Source organism: Arctopsyche grandis, chromosome 8 (genome assembly GCF_051622035.1).
Source record: "Arctopsyche grandis isolate Sample6627 chromosome 8, ASM5162203v2, whole genome shotgun sequence".
Lineage (NCBI taxonomy): Eukaryota > Metazoa > Arthropoda > Insecta > Trichoptera > Hydropsychidae > Arctopsyche > Arctopsyche grandis.
The window spans coordinates 21461671-21485834 of NC_135362.1; the positions used below are offsets into that span (position 1 = coordinate 21461671).

The window sequence follows — 24164 nt, forward strand, 5'->3', positions numbered from 1 at the left end:
CCTTATTTAATTGCAATTTTATGAAATTGTTACGAATTCTTCAAATTTATTTCTAAAATTACTGATCTCGTCATATGAATTTCTAATGATAGACTGAGCACTGATAACATCGTCGTTTTTTGATTGAAGGAGCTTTGAAACAAGGTTGAGAGGCCGAAGAATTTTATCAAGGAGTACGAGTAGGAGAATAAATTCGAAACTTCCTATTTTCTTTTGATTGTTCATCTGGTTGGTCCCTTTGCTTCTGATTGTTCATCCTTTTTTTTACTTTTTAAAATTATTTCTGTAAGAGACTTTAAAACATCTGTACATATGTATATGTATCTCAAAGTTCATTGATGGAATCTAATCTGGACGACCAACAAGTCGGGTACACTCTCTTTAAAGTAACTGACAGTGAATTTTCCTTAAAAACTTCCCACCTGTTAATACTTATAAATTTGTAAGTTTTATTGGTTTTTACGCCTCATGTAATTTTGTTTTATTGTTTTAACACTGGAAAAATATATACAAGAATAAGAGAACTCTCAGCTTTATGTACATAAAATAAAACGACATGCAAATAGGTTGAAAAATAAAAGAAGTTTTTAAAAAATTTGTCACAAAGAAATTACAGAACAAGTTTCAAAATTATTGAAAAAGGAGCTCCGCTTTGCGTCGCCCCCCGAATTGCAGGGTCTGCGGGTGCGGTCGCTACGCCACTGTCCTCGAGTCAAATAGACGTCTATGGTGATCACAAACTTTGTAGTAAATGACTTCCAGTTGAGGTTTTATTCAGATTTTATTTTAATATTTCGATTTGTTGCTTATTTTCATTGTATTCAATTTATAAACGATATTCATAGTCATAGATCTTCTCAGACTTTTAATAATACTGTTTGACAAATGACAAATTTTTTTTTTGTTCACAGACGAGATATGACTTTTCTTATAGATATATGCCAAGTGAACACGAATCTGGTAATAAAAACTGTTGATTGGCTCGAGATTCGGAGATATGTGTTTTTTAAATCGCGGGATTTTTCTATATACATACATACATTGACATATTTTCAAAATATGTCAATTTCCTTTTTAAAATGAATATTGGAATCTATAGTTGGGTATTTTATCTTTCATTTGTAGTAATTTTCAGCTTTCAAATCTCTCTAAGTAGTCGTCCAGTTCAAATCAAAAGTACGTGTTTTCACTTGGGATTTTTTCCCACTGTTAATACTATTTTATATTGAGTATTTTCTATTGAAGCATGTTTATTGGGATAGTGTTCTGGCCACACTATTTTTTGTCTTCGTTTAAAAGGGTTAATTGGAAGTGTGCTGCATTTTAAATGGGTAAAATTGCGAGCAAAAAGCTCGTCCTAGTATTTATACGAATCTGAATTGAATTAATAGGGATAATATATTTAATTATCTTTATATGAGAATTAAATAAAATTGCACTTAGAAAAATCATATTTCGACTAATCTTGTGGATTAATAACAAAAATTCTATTGATAACTCGCTTACCTCGATAAAATAAATGAATTTTTCTTATATGTAGATATTTACTGGGCATATATCTATAAGAAAACTCATATCTCGTCTATGAACCATTTTTCGTGTCAAACAGTGTAATCAAATGAAGAATTGATCTATTTAATATACATAGGTCAAGTTTTTTACTCAGAGGTGACTGGCGTATGCGGTTGCCAGATTTATTCCAGTCAAACCAGGACCCCCCTCCCACCCGAAAAATTCATTCGGGACACTGGGACACGAGGCTTTAAACCGGTGAGCGTCCCGATCAATCGGGACGCCTGGCAAGGCAACCCTACGTATGCCATATGCTTACATATGTACATATATTAAATGCCGCAGTTTGTTCTCTTCTGTGGCACGTACCAATTTGATGGATTCGTCACCTGTCGCAAGGGGCATCAAGGTTCTCAACCAGATTTCTGTTGGCTTGGATTTGTGTAATCTAAAATATGCTGATTTGGTTGAGGGATTATTTAATTTGATATCGTAAATGTGTGCTAATATTGTATTTGTTTTTATATATAAATTTATTTGTTTCATATTTTATTTTCATCTGATATTTAACAAATCCATTATGCTGAATTCGTACATTTTATTAGTTTCATGTATATATTGTATGTACATATTCATAAATAAAAAATATTCAAAGAATTCAGCTCACTATTTTTGATATTCCAAATATATTCGAAAATTAACCCATTGAAAAAAAAATAGACAGTGTTTGAATCGGAGTCGTGTTTCTTTTCCACAACCCTAACTTAAAGACTTACCATTGTATGTTCATGCACACATGACTTTTTAGGTAAACAGCATGATTTTTCAGTTGCTCCTAACGTTTTGATAGTACATATTATGCACAAACTTGTATTGTATGTAATTTCGTATATTCACACAAAAAGTAAGATATAAAATATGTAAATAAAAGAACGGTTGACATAATTACTTGTTTATTAACTATATACTCAGAACTGATCCAGAGATCTTCATCACATCATCATTAACTTACAAATATAATTTCATAATGTTGACGTATGCACACGTCAAAATCATGGTATATTGTGAATTTTGAGAATTGAAATTTTTTCCTGACATTGGTTTTTTCTTTTTAATTAAAAACAAGAATTTGATATCTTTGTAATTTTCACTTATTTACATTTTCGTTATCATTTTGATATTGAAAAATTATGATAAAAATTTAGTTTTTTTTTTTTTTTTTTTTTGATTTGGAATAAGTCATTTTTAATGATAATATAATATTAAAAATATCACAAAATTATTGAAATAAAATTTGAAGAAAATATTAATTCTAAGTTGCTAGTGATTTTTTATCCAAAGGAAGGATATATTCGATGTAGATTATTACATAAAATATAAAATCAAAACAAATTTTAAATAATTACTATGAGAGAAATCATTTTATTCATATAGCATACATACTTATTAAACTGTATTATTTAAAAAAATGTATCCATTACAATTTATCCAAAACAATTTATCTAAAGTGCATTGTCACTATTCTCATTTAAGGCTTTACAAACAAAACTGCAGTGATAAATTTAAACTTATCACACGTCCATTTCAAACATTATGTATTATAATTTTTAAAACATATTTAATCACATTCAAAATTATGTACGGTGTTTGATACATACAGATATACCAGTACAGAGTCTTTGTTTGAGGGAGCCAATATGACAATAGACACCCAGCTGTTCAGACCCAATAATCAGATACCCAGACTAATCTCATTGCACAACATGTCTTGTCGTTTGTCTTATTGGTTCATTTTAAATAAACTAATTACTTATTTGGTCTATTAAGTAAAACTAGTTGATTTCATATTTGAGATCGATTTTTAGGATTGTAAAACTTTTGTTAATGACAATGGGTAGCAAATAGAGTGCCTAAATACTTTATGCGATTTGGGGTTCACATTTATATGTAGTAGGTATATCTCGGGCGGAAAATTCTTTAAATTTTTTAAAACAACGCTCAAAGGAAACTATGATCTTGAACTGATCGCAGGAGCAAATCATTTATGCAATTCGAGTCATCCGATATTTGATGAACCTTTAGATCTGATACCAGTTGTAAATTATAGAGAGATAACGTCAACAGCACATTTCTGCATAATAATAAATATAGGATATTTCTCAAAGTTTGCAATTTGTTCTTGAAACCAGTACAGGAATGGACAAGGAGAGATAATACTGTATAATGTCAATAAATAATTTAATAAACACTCTGATTTGGTTGCCCTTTGCGACATTGCTTTAAGAAATTTCAATTTGGAACACCAGATATTTTTAAATAGAAAAATTTGTGTAAAATGCTTATATAAAATAATATTTATGAGGTGAAGGTCCTTTTCATTTAATTTAAAATAATAAAATATATAAAAACTTCATAGCGGACTGTATGAACTTTAATGGAATGAATTCCTCAAAATCGGCGTTTTGGGCTTAATTTTTATATCATAGTTGTGTTGATCAGTGTTGAATTTTTCCGGAAATGGACCTTGCATTAGATTGATTCAAATTCGAAACGTCGCCAAACATATCCGTGTTGAATTGTGGAACAGAAACATTTAAAACGTGTTTATTTTTGGAAGACTGAGAACAATGAATTTATGTTTAAATGATGAATTGTGCTATAGAACATTAAATTTGATAATATTGTTTTATAAAATTGTAAACACTGTTTTGCCATCAAATTTCAAGGCTTGAGTGTAAACATGCACATCCTCGCATACATACGGAACATTCAAAAGTTTCCACTCAGTCTGTACTTGCACACACCCTCGCATTCCACACATTCAGACATGCACACGTGTACACAAACACACATTAATACACACACGCGCATACATACGTAAACAGGTGAATGTTAAGTATGTACAAATATGTGTTTCAATGTGCATGGTGTAATCATATCACAAATTAAAATAACATACATATGTATATAATATATATTCAAAGTGAATATCTAATCACATATTTTTTGAAAACGATTTCTTGACATTATGTAGATGATTGAATGTTTCTTGCTCATAGTTTACAAATCTAAAGAACATGTAAACTACTCCTTATGAATATTTTATGGTCATCTTTACAATCTTAGGGCACATTTGGAGTAGTTTCAAAAATAAAGTAGTAAATACGTATAACTAAGCATACATAGCCCCGAGCTTTGGAGCATTGGCCGGATGTATCTGAGGTGACGAGGGAATACAGCGGGGGCGGTGAGGTGGAGATAAGCTATTTGCGGTCAAGTTTGACGACAGACCGCAACCTCGTATTAAAAGCTCACTTCTACATACAAAGCAAACTTAAAATATTGGCCATTCATCAGTAACGGAGTTAAGAAATTGGGAAGACGATTGCAAAATTTCCTTTGACTATAAATTCAGGTGTGACACACGTATGGTTATTAGTGCAAGCTTCAACACTGTTTGCATTCCTTGTTTGCAAACTCCAATTTAACATTGAAATATAATTAGGGTGTATGCACGAAGGAATGCAACGAAAGTAAGCATGCATAAACTGCCAGATAAAGGGTCCGCTTAAATTTACAACAATACAAATTCTTCAATCGCCAATCATACATAAAAACTAAAACTTATGAACTTGTTAATTACACATACGTTATATGCGATAGATTAAGAGGAATAATATAATATACATTTAAAGTCCATATTTATGTAATGATTTAATATTTTTTCTGTTATAGAATAAAAGCTACTAGCTAAACACATATGTTAGTTTTATTTTAAATAAGCTACGAGGATACAGACACTATAGAAAATAATATATTAATCGCAATCAACCCCTATAGCAATGGTTATAAAAAATAATGCAGAAATTTGCAAATAAAATATATGTATGTACGGATAGTATAAGTATGCTAGCTCAATAAAAACACAACGAACACAAAATAGAAAATTTCCAACGTTAGCCGAAAGTGGTTAAATAATGGTTTTGCACCGATCTGTATTGTCTACAAAGTTTCACTTATCATAAATGCAGGTGTCAAAAGGAGTCGAGTGCCATAATATAGAAACCGCTAAACTATTGGTGTTTTTTTTGTAATGGAGTCGTCCTTACGCTAAAGGTTAAGGTGTTAAAATGTATTTATTTTTTCTTATTTATTAATACATATTTACTTATAAATTGCGATAAAACAATTAACTAGCTAAATAGTACATAAGATAAGTGAACTTTTGACACCGGCCGAGTTAAGCGAGCGACTAGCGAACGAAACAGCTGCAAGCGGCAAGCAAGCAACTCCCCTCTGCTGTCAACTCCAGCCCTCTTCCGAGCGCCTCCTCTACTTATTACTACGTTAAATCTAATATTTTTATTCAACTGTGAATTGAAAATATGGGTGATTTACTCATCTTATAAATGTAACTTTATATCTAATCATAAAACAAAACTAGAAATACATATGACGTTCAACTATTGAGATATAAGGTTTAATATCTTTTCTTATGTATATGGAAAATTGGAAATAAAAACTGAGCATTGAAATATCTAATGGAATCTATAAATTTCTGGTGGGAAGTTAATGTGCTAAAATTAAGACTAGGCTATTTCTTAGCTATTTATTAAAAAAAAAAAAAATTCCAATACAGAATATTGAAGCAAATGTTGGTAAAAAAAATATAAATCCACCTCACAGGAGATATATATATAATATTTTAAATTATATATGTACATCACAAAAACAGTTTGACTTACACCTTTACACGTGCGAACACATTTTCAATAAACATGTGTGCACAGTGATATCCGGCCGTCATCAGGAACTTATACTTTTTTTTTATCGTTATAAACAAATCAATAACAAAATGAAATATTTCAAAAACTATTCATTTCATGCACGAAACACACACGCACGCATTCTCACTCCAATCACAATTGTATGTGTGTGTATACATATATATACATATTCTTTATACACATATATACACATACGTACACATATATATTGTATATTATATAACATAGTTGTTACTCTTGTTGAGTTGTTATTTATTGATATATCACAATCAGTTTGTTCACACTGAAACGCTGTTAAGCAACATACGCCGTGTCGGCTGTACTGTTACATTATATATTTACATTATGCTTTCACACTTTTTTCCTTAAGGATATAAAATAACTTACAAAAAAATATTCGTATTCTTAAAATTACAACTAGCTGACGGCCAGAAAAAAATTCCACGAGTGAAACAATTCAGGCCCAATTACAAACGTACAGTTTACTCTGATATATCAGATGATTACTAGAGGCAGTCAAGAGAAAAGAGGAGGTAATTGAATATGTATATTAATACATACAATATATACGTGTGTTTTGTTGTCTGCACAAAGACGAATATTTTTTGGTTTTACAAAATTAAAATTTAGCATACCTGCCTCTGCTCTTCCAACTCTTATTCTTTCCATATCAAATCTAAAACTACCTTAAAAGTAAATTCTTTAGAGAATATAATATCATGTACTTTTTACGATAACTTTATTGATACAAAACCATTGCATCCTTCATATGTGTATTCAAATATATTATTAAATCTCCTTTTTAAGGGGTAATAAGATAATATTTTTCACATTATTCATTACAATTAGTATACAAAATAAAACACAACATAAAAATACATATAAAAATGCATCACGTCCATATTGACCAATAAATGTTGATTTTTTTTATACAAATCAAGACAAAACTACTAATTATAGGGATGATTTCAGTTGTATAACAATATTATGTAACTTTCGATGATTGAATATTTTAATTTTAATATTAAGTGACAGTTCAATTGTAAAATTTAAAATTTAATAAACATTTGAAATAAAACATTTAAATGGGCCATTTTATGACCAATCGAAAACCACATGTAAATCACAATAAATGAGATGAGAAGAGAAAAAACAGGTCAAGGAAGAGGAGGCGCGGGTGGCAACGGCACGGGGATGTGATAAAAGCGGCACGCAGTTCGATGACAGCGACCTCCTGCTGCATCCCTGCACACCGCTACACTACCCCCTTCCACAGCCAGACCACAACCTGAAATTTTAATTATATTTGTGTTAATTTAGGAATGAAACTACAAATATGCATAATTTATATATCATCGGTATACTGGTAGAAAATGTTAAGTCAAAAATTGGATATTTTGAATTTGTTAAGACAAAAAATGAATAATGATTTATCTCATACAAAAGAGAACTTCAAACTTCTTCATTATCTCAAAACAAGAAGCTTTCTGCCAGTATACCGACGATATATGATATCAACTAAAACAAATCTCAGAATGTCAATTGATAGATAAATTTATACATATTTAAAAACAAACCTTCTCGAACATGAACAAGTTTGCAGGTGGGTCTGGTACAGCCTTGTCGATTAAAATCTTGGCACACCGGGAGGGTGTCCAGTAACTGAAATATTTAAAAGTATTTCATGAATTGTGAAATTTTTGCAAATTTAGTCTTTTGGGAATACTGACGAAATCAAAAGTAAGAAAAAATTTCCAAATAAAAATACCGCATAATTTAAACGAATGCGAAAATAACATTTAATGTAATATTCAAATATGGACATTCAATGAGCTGCTGAAATAATGACTTTATTAAAATAAAAATAATGTTTTCACCTGAAAAGGTATTTAAAATATTAAATGCTAGATGCATTTTGATATTTGATAAGACCATTCATATAAAATGTGTGTGTTTTTTTTATATTATATTACACATACAAATATATTAATTGTATATAATTTGTATGCATACAACTTTTGAAATAATATAATACAAATTTAAAAATGAAAAATATATTGTATGTAACTTAAAATGCTTATTATGGGAAATACTTCTATATTGTACAATTAAAATAAAGCTAGGAAGACGAAAGCTATCACTCAATATGAACAACAAATACGAGAAAGCGTGCGCTTTTTACTATTATATGTATAATATATATGTATATAGCCTGATTGGGAAGCACAAAAGCAAAAAATTTGGCAGTGTATAAAAGCTAAATAATAAGTGTCAACGATTAAATGTGTTATGTAAATTAAATTATAAGGTTTGTTAGAATTCAGGCAACCAAACCCAGTTTTGGTTATTGTAATTTTACAGTTGATTGGGCATATGAATCATTTGAAAAACTACTTAATTTATACACAAAACAGAAACAATAGCTACTTGTTTGAAATTATGTAGGTGTCGGGGTGGAAAGAATTGAATATTCTTCAATGGATTATAGCATAAATAATTAAGTCAACTACTTACATATATGGTCAAGCAAAAACTGCGAGGAAACTCTTCAAAAAGGCAAAATACACTCTTAGGAAACACACTGTTCATAAAGTTGTTATTTGTGGGTTTGATGTCCGAAGTACCTGTCCTCTTTCATCCGTGTAGAGTACATGCTGTGCATTTAGAGGCACGGCGCAGCCTACAGCCATGCACGGTAATATAGCGGTCAGCTCCACACAACAGTCACCGTACACACATGACGATGCATTCATCCAAATACAGGATAGAAACCGACACCAAGAGGAGATTGTGAAATATCAGTATGAAATTAATAAGTAGGCAAGTTATTTTGTGGTTATCAGTTGTCATCACATTTGGGAGACATGAAACAAAAAGCACTTTTTCTTAAAACATGCTTTTGCAAATAATAATAATAATATAAAATTATAAAAAAACAAAAAAAACACATGCATAATAATTAAAATAATAGACATATTTACCATAGACTTGACATATACAAAACAAGTTTTACCTATGAGCCTAAAATAACAATAACAAGTGGTCATAACAAAATACTAATGTGTAGGCTAGTTCAAATACAGTGACATTGCTTCACACATGTTCATGTTAGCAAGCAATTAAATGCGCCAAAGCTGATTACATTTCTTTCTTGACTGAAATGTACATACTTATTTGTATGTATTAAGTTAGGTTCACATTTATATATCAGTAAAGGCTTTATGGAATTAATCTGAAACAAACACATATGGGTACTAAAAAAAGCCAAAACTAAAACAATAATAAGTAAAAAGCACAAAGGAAAGTTATCTACAAAAGGCAAAAAATTATAGACTACCAACTTCAAAAACAATCTTTCCAAGGATTATTAACAAAAATGATGCTTACTAAGCAGCCACCCTAAAGTGTGTCGTTTGAGATTTGATTTTGATCATTGCTATAAATGCGTTTAAGAATTTTCAAAACGGTTGGTAAGAACAAAACTGTTACTATACTAAAATACAGTAGATGCTAAAAAATTACACAATAAGGTAAAAAATCTGATTCGAGAGGAAATCAATGACTGTTTTCTATTACAAATGTATAAAAAAATTCTATTTTTTATAAGCAAATAAAAGCACTTTTCACACTCGATGGATAAAAACACAACACAAATAGGTCATCAATGGAAATAATCAAAACGATAAATTAAATAAATATAAAAATACTGTCTCCTTACATGATTTTTTCACTAATGCCACATTAGAATTTTATTTTATTTCTACTTTTAGCATACATTATGACTACGGCATAAGTTTCATACACATAAGCTGCCATGAGGTAATCCGCAATCATGATTATTTAAATGTGCAATAAAGGGTGGTGCAGACGACGGTATCGAATCTTCAGCGTGAATGCCTGAATCTTTATATGTAGTTGGTAACCATTCTACAGATCATCATATTTCAACTATGTACGTGTCTATATTGAGAAAATATCAGGATTAGATTGATCTTTGAAACGATTGAAAATTTTCATATGTTAGTATATTACAAAATATGTATGTTGTGTTAGAGATTTGCTAAGTGTAAAAATATATAAATTAGTATGAAACAAGAAACAAACACACGCACACGCACACACACACGTACACACACTGGTCGAATAAAATAAAATAGGAAACAAAAACTGTTGTTGATTCGACCAATTTTCTCTGAATGTTTACAAAAAGCTCTGGATATTGAATGAATATGAATGAGTTTCAGTTAATCATTAAGCTGTGCAAATAATTATGAAAATTGGTAGTTAAGGTTTTGCATATTACAAAAATAAAAATAAAACAAATACCTGGGCACCAAGTTGATTACTTAAATTTTCTATTCCATGCTACATTAGGAGGCGTAGTGTTAGGGCGCACCCGGCTGGCGGCTCCGTACAAGCAGTGCCAAGTCAGTCAAGCTCGTGTAGTTGAGACACAAACAATGGAGCCACATACCAAATTAAATTCATATGTATATATATATACATACATATATATATGTGTGTGTGTGTGTATATATATATATAGATACACATATATACATATATGTGTGTGTGTATACATGTATATATACATGTATATACGTATTTTTATTCAAAAAAAGCTGTAACAACTTACTACTAGTAAATAGAATTAATGATCTGTTTTAGGGTAGGAGGTTAAGGCCATTCTGTAGCCAATTTACTTTAAATACGTACAGGAAAAACTGCATGTCATTCACTACCATACTAGGTAACTCAAGCTCTGTAATTACTACGAGAAAACACATTGCTGAAGCAAAACGAACACCTGATGAGAAGACACATTTCACAGAGTGTGGTTCCTCATCACTATTTGAGATATAAGTATGTATATAATATGATTGTAACAAAGATCTCAATAAAAATAAATAATTTCAGGTAAAATTAGTAAAAATGAACCAGTCAAATAAAGGTTTTAAGTGTGAGGAAAAGATAGGGATGTAAATTTAAAATGTATTCAAAATATACATATATAATATTTGTAGTCCAAGAATTCGGCTTGTGGTTGTGATTCTTCTCGGTTCCCAATATTGTTAAGGTGGTGCTTAAGAAGCCATTTATTTTAAAGCAGTGTTATTTGTTTAATTATTATTAAATATGCTATATATATATAATAATTAGAATACAAATTTAAAGTAAATTAAATGGAAAGTTCTCAGAGCACTCTCAATTTTTAGCATAGTTGAAGTATTTTTGTAATTGTAAATATATATATATATTATCATAATAGTATGAGAACTTACATTATTTGTCGGCGATGATATAAAATATCAACGTTTCCATTGACTTTTTAAGTATCGGTTGCTGAGTTAAGATTCTTAGTGCTGTACATAATGTACAGGCAATGACAATACATATAAAAAGCATTCAACAGTATTGTACTGATGGATTCAAAAATACAACACTCGTGTTTGGATAGTTGATTGTTTTAGTTAAAATGTTTGTGAAATGATAACAATTAATGTAAAAAAATAATGTGTCGAGGTGCAAATCTTTTGATTGAAAACATATTGACTTCATTCAAAAGCTTTATAACTTAACAATTTAAGGGAATAGGCTGGGAGTGGCTACAGGAAGCTTAGGGTGTGAGGCACTGTGACTTTAAGATAGAGAAAAGCAGCTGTGATATGCCAAGAGGAAAGTACAGCTTCCAGATTGATAAGCCAAATTTATTATTATACCAAAGATGATGTAACCAAGTAGGTAATAAAAAACAAATAATCATGCATTTCAAGCGTTATTATTACAAATACTGACTCCATATTTATATATATATATATAGTATGTAAATAGTAAATATGTGTGTTTACAAATAGCAAGGCGCAGAGAGTTGGTAGATGGCGTGATACAAAAGAGACACAAAAGCAGTAGTCTTCTACGAGATCTATGTATTTATCTTAATGGGAACAGTTTAGGCAATTTTAACGTCGAATTTATTTAGGTAACACTACTGCCGTTTTGTCTCACTTCAACCACTCTGTACAAAGTTACAACATGTAAACCTACTTATAATTAAATAAAATTTTCCCATCTACAAAACATTTTGGTTGCTTTTCTTACTTTTCATATTAAAAAAATAGTTATATTTAGCAATTACAGCCGCAGGGATGATTTCACCCGAGAAAAAGACTTGAAAGCTGAGCTTTCGTTCTTTTCCATTCTAAACTATCCACGCTAATCTACCACTATCACAATTTAAAATAATATTTATCCATATTCATTACTACAAATAATGCTTTAATATTTAATTAATATTGGTGAATTTTAAAATTTGAAAACAAAAATAACTCATTACATTTAAGTGAAGCGAGTCGATAGTTGTTTAGAATACAATTCAGCCAGGAAGACTACAAAAATATATATAAATCTTTAAAGATATTAAAAAATTACAATCGAACAATTATTTCTATTTCTAATAAGATAATTTCAAACAACACAAATAAACAATTATTTAAAAATAATTTGATTTAATATTAGGAGATAAAATTATAACATTTTGCCAAAATAATAATGGCATATAACGCAGACAAATATATTTCAAGTTAACTGCGATAATATGTGAAAAAAAATTACACCTCTTTGAGAGGCAAGCATGCTGTGAAGGTTGACTCTACAGGGAGAAGTCGCAACATGCCTAAGTCAAGGTATCAAAGTAAAAAAAAAACGGAATTTACAAAAAGTATGTTCTTTTCGATTTACTTTAACACCATCATCCCTAATATTTAAATAAAACACACTTTCACAGGAATATTACAAATATTTTTGATTAACAAGTATTGGTATAAAAAAATAAAATCAAACATACTTATATATCACTTTATAACTAAATTAAAGATCAGAGGTATCTTGGTTATACACCCTATTAGTCATAAACAAAAATAATGAATCGAGAATGTCAACACAGAGGAAAGGCAGGAGAGTCCAGCCACACAAATGCCACTGACAAATGCACCTGACTTGCACCTTGCCACCGCTCCGAACAAAACTAATTTTGACTAGAAACAATTATCGAACTAGGCTTCAAGGCCTCGGGCCATGCCCGTGCCAGCCCTCAAGTAATAATTTGGCGTTATACACCGAATAAACATTGCATCTGCATAAAATTTGTGCTCATTGACAATTCAATGATTGTTAAAAAATTAAATATAACATAATTATGAGAAATTAATTAATATAATATTTAAGTAGTCTTCATTTTTTTATAAGGGTTTATAATAACAGAAGACGAGGATGTAGGAACAGAAGAAGAGGGAATTTGGTAAAGTAAAGGTTGGTGGTAAATTGAAGGCATTGGTGTCATAAGCTGTGGAGGTAACATTGATAGAGAAGGTGAAGTCCATTGTAATGGAATTTGTCCACCCAATTGTCCTTGCAGCTGATTACTAAGTTGAGAACTAAGTTGAGATTGTGAAAACTGTGAATTAACTTGAGGTGAAAATTGTCCATTTAACTGATTATTGATTTGATTGTTGATTTGATTATTGATTTGATTATTGATTTGATTATTGATTTGATTAGAAAGCTGTGATGGTAGCTGACCACTAAGATGAAGATGATTAGCTAGCTGATTTTGTAAATGCTGTGCTTGTAAATGACTTGGTAACTGAAATTGTTGAGATTGAAGTTGAGCACGTAATAGCGGCGGATAATTCGGAAGGATAGAGGGAGGTGGACGATATATTAACGAAGAAGCAGAATGGGCTGGTGTAATTGAGGATGTTATAGTTGGAGTAAGTGAACTAGACACAGATATTGCAGACGGACGAGGTGTTGACAGAGCCTGTTTATTCAAAGCTACACCCGTGTAAGTAAGAGCTGTAAGTGGAGTAACAGTTGTAGCGGAGGGAATTTGAGCAGCTAATTTGGCTGCGAAGTTAGATTGGGCCACTTCTTTAGCAACAGTAGCAGGGTCAGGAGACGGAGTTGGTGCAGGTGGAGTTGTCGGGGAAGTGGTAGAGGGCGGCACGGGCGGGCGTGGCGAGACGGCAGCGGGGGGCGCAGGGGCAGGGTACTCACATGACACGGGCACAAATGGCTGCTGCAGCTGCATTAGTTGCTGGTAAGTGGTGGCGGGCTGATAAACAGGCATGCCTGATTTGTCTGCCGCGGCCCGTTTAAAAGGAACCATTCCTCCAGGGAATCCCTGAAAACACGTATACATTTACACTCAATGATATGATACACTCACCGAAATAACAACCTATAATATAACAGCAGATATTATACATTCATTATAAAAATAATATTTTTAGAAACTAAAACTTACAAAATTTTCATAGTAGAAAGATCCAACAGTCTTCATATCCATCTGGAAAAGAAATTTATACGTATTATTATCCTCGCATACACACAATAAAAACAAAATGTCATGAAAGATGGTTTTGGCAGTCAGATAAATGGCTAAGAAATTCAATATAGTAAAATAAACACATTTGATATTTATAGGAATAATTATATATATATGTAATAGGATTATAAGGAACGCGGTAGTAAATACATAATTACCACCAGTAAATATTTTATACCTTTGCTAACTGTCAAAAGCATCTCATGCAAAAAATAACTAGTTTCAAATACTACTAGGTGTTGGTAAAATAGGGTGCATTACTTTTTATGTTTTATTGATTAAATTAAAAAAAAAATATATGTTCGTAGTTGATTATTTTAACATACATATATTTTCAGAAAAAATTTATATAAAATTTGTGCTCTCACACAAAATAACCAAAAAATCAGACATACTTTGGCATACATTCATATTAAATACACATTTAAAAATTTTGAATTGTGCTAAATTTTGTCAAAACAAAAAAAAATCACATGGGGATAAAATATAAATAGAGTTCAGTGCAATCATAGATCAGTTCAGAAATAGCCTTTCTTGCATACACACAAATTATTTAAAAGTGAACGTTAAAAATATGTTACACAGTGATTACTTTGTAAGTAAATGCACCCTTTATTAATGTTTACAGAATGGAAAGGCAAAGAGGAGATGTAATATATTTGGGGTAGAGATAAGGAAAATCTGTCATATCGGAGATTGCTAGAATGTTGCGAAAATCGTTGTCATTTGGAAATGTATAACTGCGATTCCCTATAATTCATCTGTAACAAGTGGCCGGATAGGTGAGGCACCTACATACATATGTTTGACTTTTCACCATTCCTTAGAGCCAGGTGAGCGCCGAGAAACGCTAATTCAGAAAACAACAAAGCAATGCTGACAATGTCAGTCATGCAAAAGCCAGATTCTATGGTAAGCGATTGTTTAATTTTGTATTTTTAAATGGCAAAAAATAAAATGAAAAGTATATACTATACAATATATATATATATATTATAATAAAAAAGATGTGAAATAGCAAGAATGATTAAGCTGAGACATGTGCAAAAGGTGCATGTAGAGTCTGTCGCGTCACAACATGCTAACAAAAGGATGGAACAGGATATGAAGATACTACGGGGGCGGAATGGTCATGCAAAGCTTGCAGCGGTACCAGTAGCAGGTCACTCTCGGCGGGGCGTTTCTTGCTCTGCTCGGCCACTGCAGTTGTCTGGGCACCTGTTGCTGCACATCCCGCACCCTACAGCCAAGCAAGCACCACACGGGAGGGGACACAGATCATATTAGATTATCATAAATATAATATATACAGATGTCACTAGTAACATAATAAGCATTAAGTGGTGCGGAGCGAGAGTCACCCGCCCACTTGCAATATACTGATAAGCGTGATACAAAGCTTCATTAAATAAGAAATAAATGAAAAAGGCGTATGTAACAAAATAAGATATCACAGCGTCCTCGGCGCTTCAACCATCTTCCTGCAGACGTTGTTAGTAATGACAGCTTTGAGTGGTAGATGAAAATTTTCTCTCAATTGTGTACTTATTCAAACAGTTATTACATTTTAATAAAATGTGTGTCGATAAATAGCATTGCAATTATATGTACTACACATTCGTGGTATAATCCAATCAATTTTAATGATCATTATAATTCTTTGAATATTTTATTCTGAAAACATGTACATATATTCAATAGGAAATTTTGTATTTATTAAATATATACATACATACATAATTTTAAGTACATTCTCATAATTTAAAATGTATGTGAAGAAATAAATTTGGGATAATTTTTGTTTTCGGATTATTATGAATAGAATTAATAGTGCTATCAGTGTATAAGAAATATACTATGAATGAATACAATAAATAATCTATAAATAAATATAAAACATACACACTTTTCATCTCACTTTGTTCAAAAACAAACACACGCACACTGACACACATACACACAAATATACATATATTAAGGAATATATTTGTATATATATATAGCTGTGCATGTATGTGTATGTATAATAATATGCACGCACAAATGTGTCGAAAATGTATTATGAATATTTTCACATGCTGTGTAAATATATATATATATATATATGTATATTCATATTACATTTTCATTAATTAGTTTAGAATATCTGCATATGTTAACCACGATGCAATGAATAGATTTTGTATTTAATAATTTTTTGTATTGTTACTGTCAATATGTGAAAAGATGAATTTATGGAATAGTATTGTACAAATTGCATGTAAACGATATTCACAAATCAACTAAACACATACAAGTACCAAATTCATTTTGAATATATAAAATAATTGTACGAAAGTCCTTTTCCTTTCATTTCAATACTTTTGATCGTTCATTATCGTATGCCTGGTCACCGTATCATATCACAATTGAATCTTGCGAACGGCACGGAACACGTCACAGCCAATTGTGAGGAACGCAAGCTTAGGTATATTTACAAAAGGAAGGTGTGCAAGACAAGCGTCGACTTGGGAGCAGTCGATACACCAGCGGCGCTCACCTGAAGATGCTAGCGGCACATCTTCCACGTAAGCACAGGACTTGCAGCGAGCGCAGACAGAAAAGATAGAAAGAGAATAGAGAGCGCAGAAAGAGGGGGGTAGCGGCAGCAAGCTGTGTCCTCGGAGGGATAAAGAAAGGACATAATGCAGTAATCGACAATCCAGCCAATCAATCTTTGGACCCTATAAGTGTAAGGTAGTGAAAAAGATCACCGTACTTTATTAATTTAAAAATGATTTTAAACGTTTAGTTAATAGAACATTTTTCATCGGGACACATTTTCCAATTGTTTTGAAATGTATAAACATTTTGAAATGCTTTTTTATAATGTAACACAATGGAACATTTCAGCAACTTATGTCTTTTTTTTTTAATTAAGATAATGCACTCCGTGGCATAGAAAAATTGCTCAAAATTTAATTTAAATGATATTTGAATATAATTTTCTTTAATAAAAAGATTATAGGAAGTAAGTTCTAGCACTTTTATATTTTTTAGAAAAAAAGTACTGTATAAATTGTATAGGTTTTAAGACTGTCCAGTTGGATAAACAAAAATATCAACAATATCTCATTTTACAGTGGCTTGATTCCACCTACTTGAAATTTCTCTACACTCGTTTGTTCGACTTTTTGTCTGTTTGAACAGGAGTTTGTATATTGTATACAAAAATTAATTTATTATAAAATCTACATGTATGTAATATCTTTAATATACGAGACATATTGTGATCATTCATAGATCTTTAAGCTATTAACACCTTTAAAATATTAATAAAAACGTCTAATTTTACTATATGTTTTGATAGTTATTTGTTACATTGTAAAATAGCTATTTCACTATGTAAAGCATTTTTGTATATGTACAAATCGACGATGAGATACACCAAAAAAGTCGAGAAATTTCAAGTAGGTGAAACGGTGTTGACTTCTCATTTTAATAGTATATAGTGCTTCGTTTGAAATAACTCTTATAAAAAAAGTATCTTTAGAAAGGTTTTCCTTCATGCAGTATACATGTTTAGTAATATCGGATTGGGTAATGCCTAATTCTGTAAGATATAAATAACTCAAATATTGATTTAGACTTATTAATAACCGCATTAACTAGTATAAATTTATTAAATGAACATTAATATATGCAATTCTAGGCTATTGAAGTATATTGAAGAGTCCAAAGACAAACAGATCGCATTGCCGACCGTTGACACGACGGAACAGAAAGACAACAACGTGAACGTACAAAGACAGGACGGATACGAACAGGAGAGGAGGAACAGCTAGCATAATCATTGCATCAGGTTCACATATCGCAGTAGAATCTACGGTACTATCACAAACTTCTAATTGGTAAACATCAAGCGACTACGGAAAAGGGGAGTATGTCAGCTAGCCAACCAAGTTACATAAATTTGGATAATGCAAAATAATGCGTCAAAAATAGAAAGGTGAGGGGGGAGGGTTTGAATAAAAAAATATCACTCAGAATAGAAGTAAAAACGAAAAATATCAAAAAGAAATGCAAACTAAAGAGGTATGGTATTTTTTTTTTGTTTTTCTAGAGGAAAGCATAAAGTAAAAGAAGAGGTGCGCTAATGTGATATGCATGGGAGGTGAGGGGGCGTACCGCGCCTCTCGCCTGCGCCTTAAGGTGCGCCTGCAGGTGCAGGGGGGGGTGGAAATAGCGGCAGGGGTCGCGGCCGCAGCGGCCCTTGACGGCGTCCATGCACACGGTGACGGAGCCGTCGGCGTGCGGAGCCACGGCGCGCGCCGGGTGAGCGAACCGGCACTCCGACTCAGGCCGCTTGCACGCACCACGCTGGAACTCGCGGCAAACCTGAGGGACACGAGCGTCAGCGCGACCCACACACCACCAACCATCATCACATCACACCACACCATCTCACCACACCGCCACCGCCTAATCTCAGCCACTACGCACCCCTTCACGCCGCATCACACGCACCCAACATCCAAAATACCAATCACACTCACAACCCCAGCACAAAATCAGTGAGAAAACGTTCGACGGACGTGCGAATTGAACACTTCACTACATATGAGTATGATCTTTGCAGCATACGATTAACAATTTCTATGCCATGAGAGTTTAGCGATGCAGAATAGGCGGGGGGGGTAAAGTTGGTAACATTTTTACAGAACACTAATGTATTACACTAATATGTTAATATATCTGGCACCATCGATTTTTTATTTCATTATACACAAGTAAATACAAATACATATATGCACATTTACACTCTTCACGCGTACACACATGTATACATATGTATAGTCAGTGATGTGCTGCTATGGGTTCGCACCGGCTCTGTTGAGCCGGTTGCTGAAATAATTTGGGTTCGGAGAAATTAAATTAAAATACGGATAAATTAAATTAAAAACATACATTTTTGTCAATTAGAGCTGGCGAAGAGAATATCAGGATTCTAAGTGAAATTATTAGCTTCAAAATAAATGTAAATGATTTCAGAGATTATATTGATAATATTTTAACCACTTAATCGCCATAAGCGCACCGGTTCACGCTCTTTCGTGTGTTAGACTATGATTCGAAATTGATTTTGGTTACTTCACAGTGACATCTAAAAATATCCTGTGATACTAATGAAATTGAAAAAAGTCTATATTTTTTCTTAGTTTGTTATATATTCAAGAGGTAGTGTCAAGAGTTGGCACTAAATACAAACATAAAATAATTGAATCAATGTGATTAAGAGATAATCGCGATGAACTTCCTGAAAATGTCAGAAAAGCTAAAAATATTATTAATACAATTGCAATAAGCTCTGCAGAAGCGGAACGAGGATTTTCGCTTATGAATACTATTTCTTCAGAAAAAAGGGCAAATTTAAGTATTAGACACATATCAGACTTAATGACCATTAATTTGATAGGTTCACCACTGACTTCATGGAATTCCACACCATTCGTTAAATCATGGCTCAGAAGTCACCATCATACAGCAGATGATAGACGATTGTATGATAAAAATAAAAAATACATATATTTTTTAAATTGAAAAAAAAATTGCATAAAAATGGGGGGGGGGGTTATTTGCCGAAGTGCGAACCGGTTCATAGAATTTTAGCAGCACATCACTGTGTATAGTGTATGCATAAATAAATATACATACACATACATATATACATATATATATATTTACTAAAACTATTTTGCTACATGTATAAATAGTAAACTATAATATATATGTATATATAATATATAATATGTCAATGCTAAAGAATCAGATGGGGTGAGTCGAGATAGCTAAGTTTTAGGTGACATCCAACAAATACTTTGATTAGATAGATTGAATGAGTATTACAATGTAAATAAGTCAATAGAGGTAACACTGTGAAGATAGGAGAAATATATAAGCGGTTTAAAATTACGGGCATACGAAAGCACTCACACATGAAAATTTATACAAACATGCACACACACAAAATTGACACGGGTAAATTATGGAGTTTAAGGGCACAATTAATATATATTAGGGTCAATATTACTAAATTTTTAATATTTATTCATCGTTCAACAATATAAAATAATAATAAATGTATGAAACATTAATCATACATGTTCACTTTTGTATATATTATACATATATACATATATAATAATATAATAGTGATCATTGACTCTTTCACATGCACGTATCCCACAATTTCAGGCATATATGTAATTTTTCATTTATCACATCTTATTAATAAGTAGACGATTAAGTTTTTGTGATATGGTTTGTATGTACACATGTATAAAGCCTCATACTTACTAATATTTATTAAGAATGTGTATGAGGATTTATAGAATAAAATAAGAAATAAATATAGTTTTAAACAACATACACAAAACTCTCAGTATTCAAGAACAACAAATGATTTAATAGGTCTTACATACATATAGAACTTTAATAAATTCTAAAAATATGGAGAGTTTTGTGCGTTGTAATTTAGAGTTAGTAATGTTTGTGTAGTTGTGAAATGGTTGTGGGTGGATGTAATGTGTGTATGTCGTATAAACTAATGGTTGCTAACCTCAAGGCGATCAGAACGAGGCAACTTTTGAGTTTGTAGCACTGGCTGCGGAATCGCCGGCGCTAGAGGTGAAGGCACAGCGCCTGGGTCATGCCCAACTAAGGCAGGCATCAGGGGCCCCGCTGTAAAGTATGGACTGTAACCTGACCCAACTGCGGGAACCCCGGTCAGGTATGGATTTGATGCCTGCAACGTTGTCCACTTCACATTGTAAAATATTGAAACACCGATGAAAATTATTTACAAACTATTTGCTTTCATATAAATATTTAAACAAAAATGACAATACAAATCAAATAAGTAAAGTGAATAGCAATACTATTTGAAACACATACATATATATATATATATATATATATATATATATATATATATATATATATATATATATATATATATATATATATATATAAATATATAAATATATAGATATATATAGATATATATAGATATATATAGATATATATACATATATATACATATATATATATATATATATATATATATATATATATATATATATATATATATATATATATATATATATATATATATATATATATATATATATATATATATATATATATATATATATATATATATATATATATATATATATATATATATATATATATATATATATATATATATATATATATATATATATATATATATATATATATATATATATATATATATATATATATATATATATATATATATATATATATATATATATATATATATATATATATATATATATATATATATATATATATATATATATATATATATATATATATATATATATATATATATATATATATATATATATATATATATATATATATATATATATATATATATATATATATATATATATATATATATATATATATATATATATATATATATATATATATATATATATATATATATATATATATATATATATATATATATATATATATATATATATATATATATATATATATATATATATATATATATATATATATATATATATATATATATATATATATATATATATATATATATATATATATATATATATATATATATATATATATATATATATATATATATATATATATATATATATATATATATATATATATATATATATTGAAAACACAGAATAATTATTGAAATGAAATTAAATGTTGTGAAAAGTTAAACTAGTTTCATTCATCATCTACATACATATGTATGTATATATGTACATGAAATATATTTTATTAGTAATAAAAGAGAAAAATGTGATTAAACAGAAATTTTGACATTCCTTTTTTTTAAGCTCAACTTTTCACAATATTTATACAATAAAAATAAAATTAATCTATTAATAACTATTTATTTATCAAAAAAAGCATTGAAAATCAAGCACTACATGCAAATTTTAGTAAAAAAAAATGAAGCAAAAATTATATTGAAAAAAATTAAAATATAATACTAGAAAAAAAAAAACGAATTCCAGTTAAGAATCTTAGTAAGGTATTTTATTAAAAAAAAAACTGAGATTATATTTTAACGGAATGCATAGTTAAAATTTTTTGAATTTTTATTACAATTTTACAAAAATTATAAAGAATATGGAATATTTTATAAAATTATAAATAGCAAACAAAGTCCATATCGAATAATATACTTTTAGTTGAAATTAAATGGCGTGTATTTAATTGATTAGTAATTCAGCTTTTGATCAACAAAAATAACTAAATTGTCAGTAAATATTTCGAAATTATCATTGAGTACTCTAAATGATCAGTAGTCATATACTCAGTTATTAAACTAAATGATCAGTTATTAAACTAAATAATCAGTTATTTAACTAAATGATCAGTTATTAAATCAAAATTATCGGATAATAAAATGAAACAGTTATAATTTCACTGATAGATAATCATTTTTGATCAGTATTTATATAAAATACCGATCAAAAAGGATTTATTTACTGATAATAAAAAATTTACTATTTACTGAAAAAAAAAATGAATAATTTACTGATCGTTTATTATGTTCTACTGATCATTTAGAATAAGTTACTGATCAAGTTAATAATTAATTACTGATCAATTTTTCATTTTTTTACCGACCAATTTTGGAATTATAAACTAACCAAATAATTTGTTGCCAAATTAAATTTCATACAAAAATTCTCGATAGAAAAATAATAAACAGCAAATTGATTTTATATGTAAAAAAAAAAGGAAACACTGGACATGCAAAGCGTTAAAATATGAATCTAGTCAAATGGGATATTTTTAATGGTTTTAATTAATCTGAATCCTCACATTTCGTTTCATTATTACTGAATCAAATTTGTAAATGCGGAAAATTGATGAATCAATACAAATTAATACGGACTATGAAGACTTTAATAATTACACTTTTTTAAACAAATGTATTGATTTAGACTAAAGTCTAAATCAATACTTTTGTTGACTAAATGTATTGACTAAAGTCTAAATCAATACACACTAAATCAATCAAGGAGAATGTATATATTATATTAACTTATATTGGCTTTAAAAAAATGTAATTTGGCAAACACTCAGTAATTATAAAGTGTCCACTGTTCGATAAGTATCTCCGGAAAAGCGACTGAAGTATTGTGACAAAAAGACTGAAGTACAAAATATGTAGGTATATATGTATTCATATTAGACAAGTGTAAACGGTGTGAATGGTGTGAGCTGTGTCCGGATACTTTTCGAGCAGTGAGTGAGGGTGGGACGAGCTGGTGTACTGAGGAAGAAGAGTGTCTTTACCGTGAGCGTGGGCAGGGGCGCTAGCGGCAGCGGCAGCGCCAGCTCCTGTAGCGGAGGCCCCGCGGCACCACCCACCTCAACACAACACA

The 24164-nt window shown here is 30.3% G+C and overlaps 1 protein-coding gene across 7 annotated transcripts in view; it reads right to left on the bottom strand.

Moving 5' to 3' along the window:
- Positions 1 to 6115: 6115 nt before the first annotated feature.
- Positions 6116 to 24164, bottom strand: part of mbl (splicing regulator muscleblind) — an 82736-nt gene continuing 64687 nt past the window's right edge. The window contains exons 3-9 of one of the 7 annotated variants that reach the window (XM_077436070.1): positions 21284 to 21469; positions 15839 to 15925; positions 14605 to 14646; positions 14355 to 14481; positions 8924 to 8979; positions 7877 to 7961; positions 6116 to 7587 (exon numbers count right to left, since the gene is read on the bottom strand). In XM_077436070.1, the coding sequence (XP_077292196.1) occupies positions 7457 to 7587; positions 7877 to 7961; positions 8924 to 8979; positions 14355 to 14481; positions 14605 to 14646; positions 15839 to 15925; positions 21284 to 21469 (714 nt within the window). In that variant the 3' untranslated portion in view covers positions 6116 to 7456. Of the gene's footprint in view, positions 7588 to 7876; positions 7962 to 8923; positions 8980 to 12069; positions 14482 to 14604; positions 14647 to 15838; positions 15926 to 21283; positions 21470 to 24164 lie in introns of those variants that run through there. The other 6 variants (XR_013260906.1, XM_077436071.1, XM_077436066.1 and 3 more) reach the window with 6 other exon arrangements.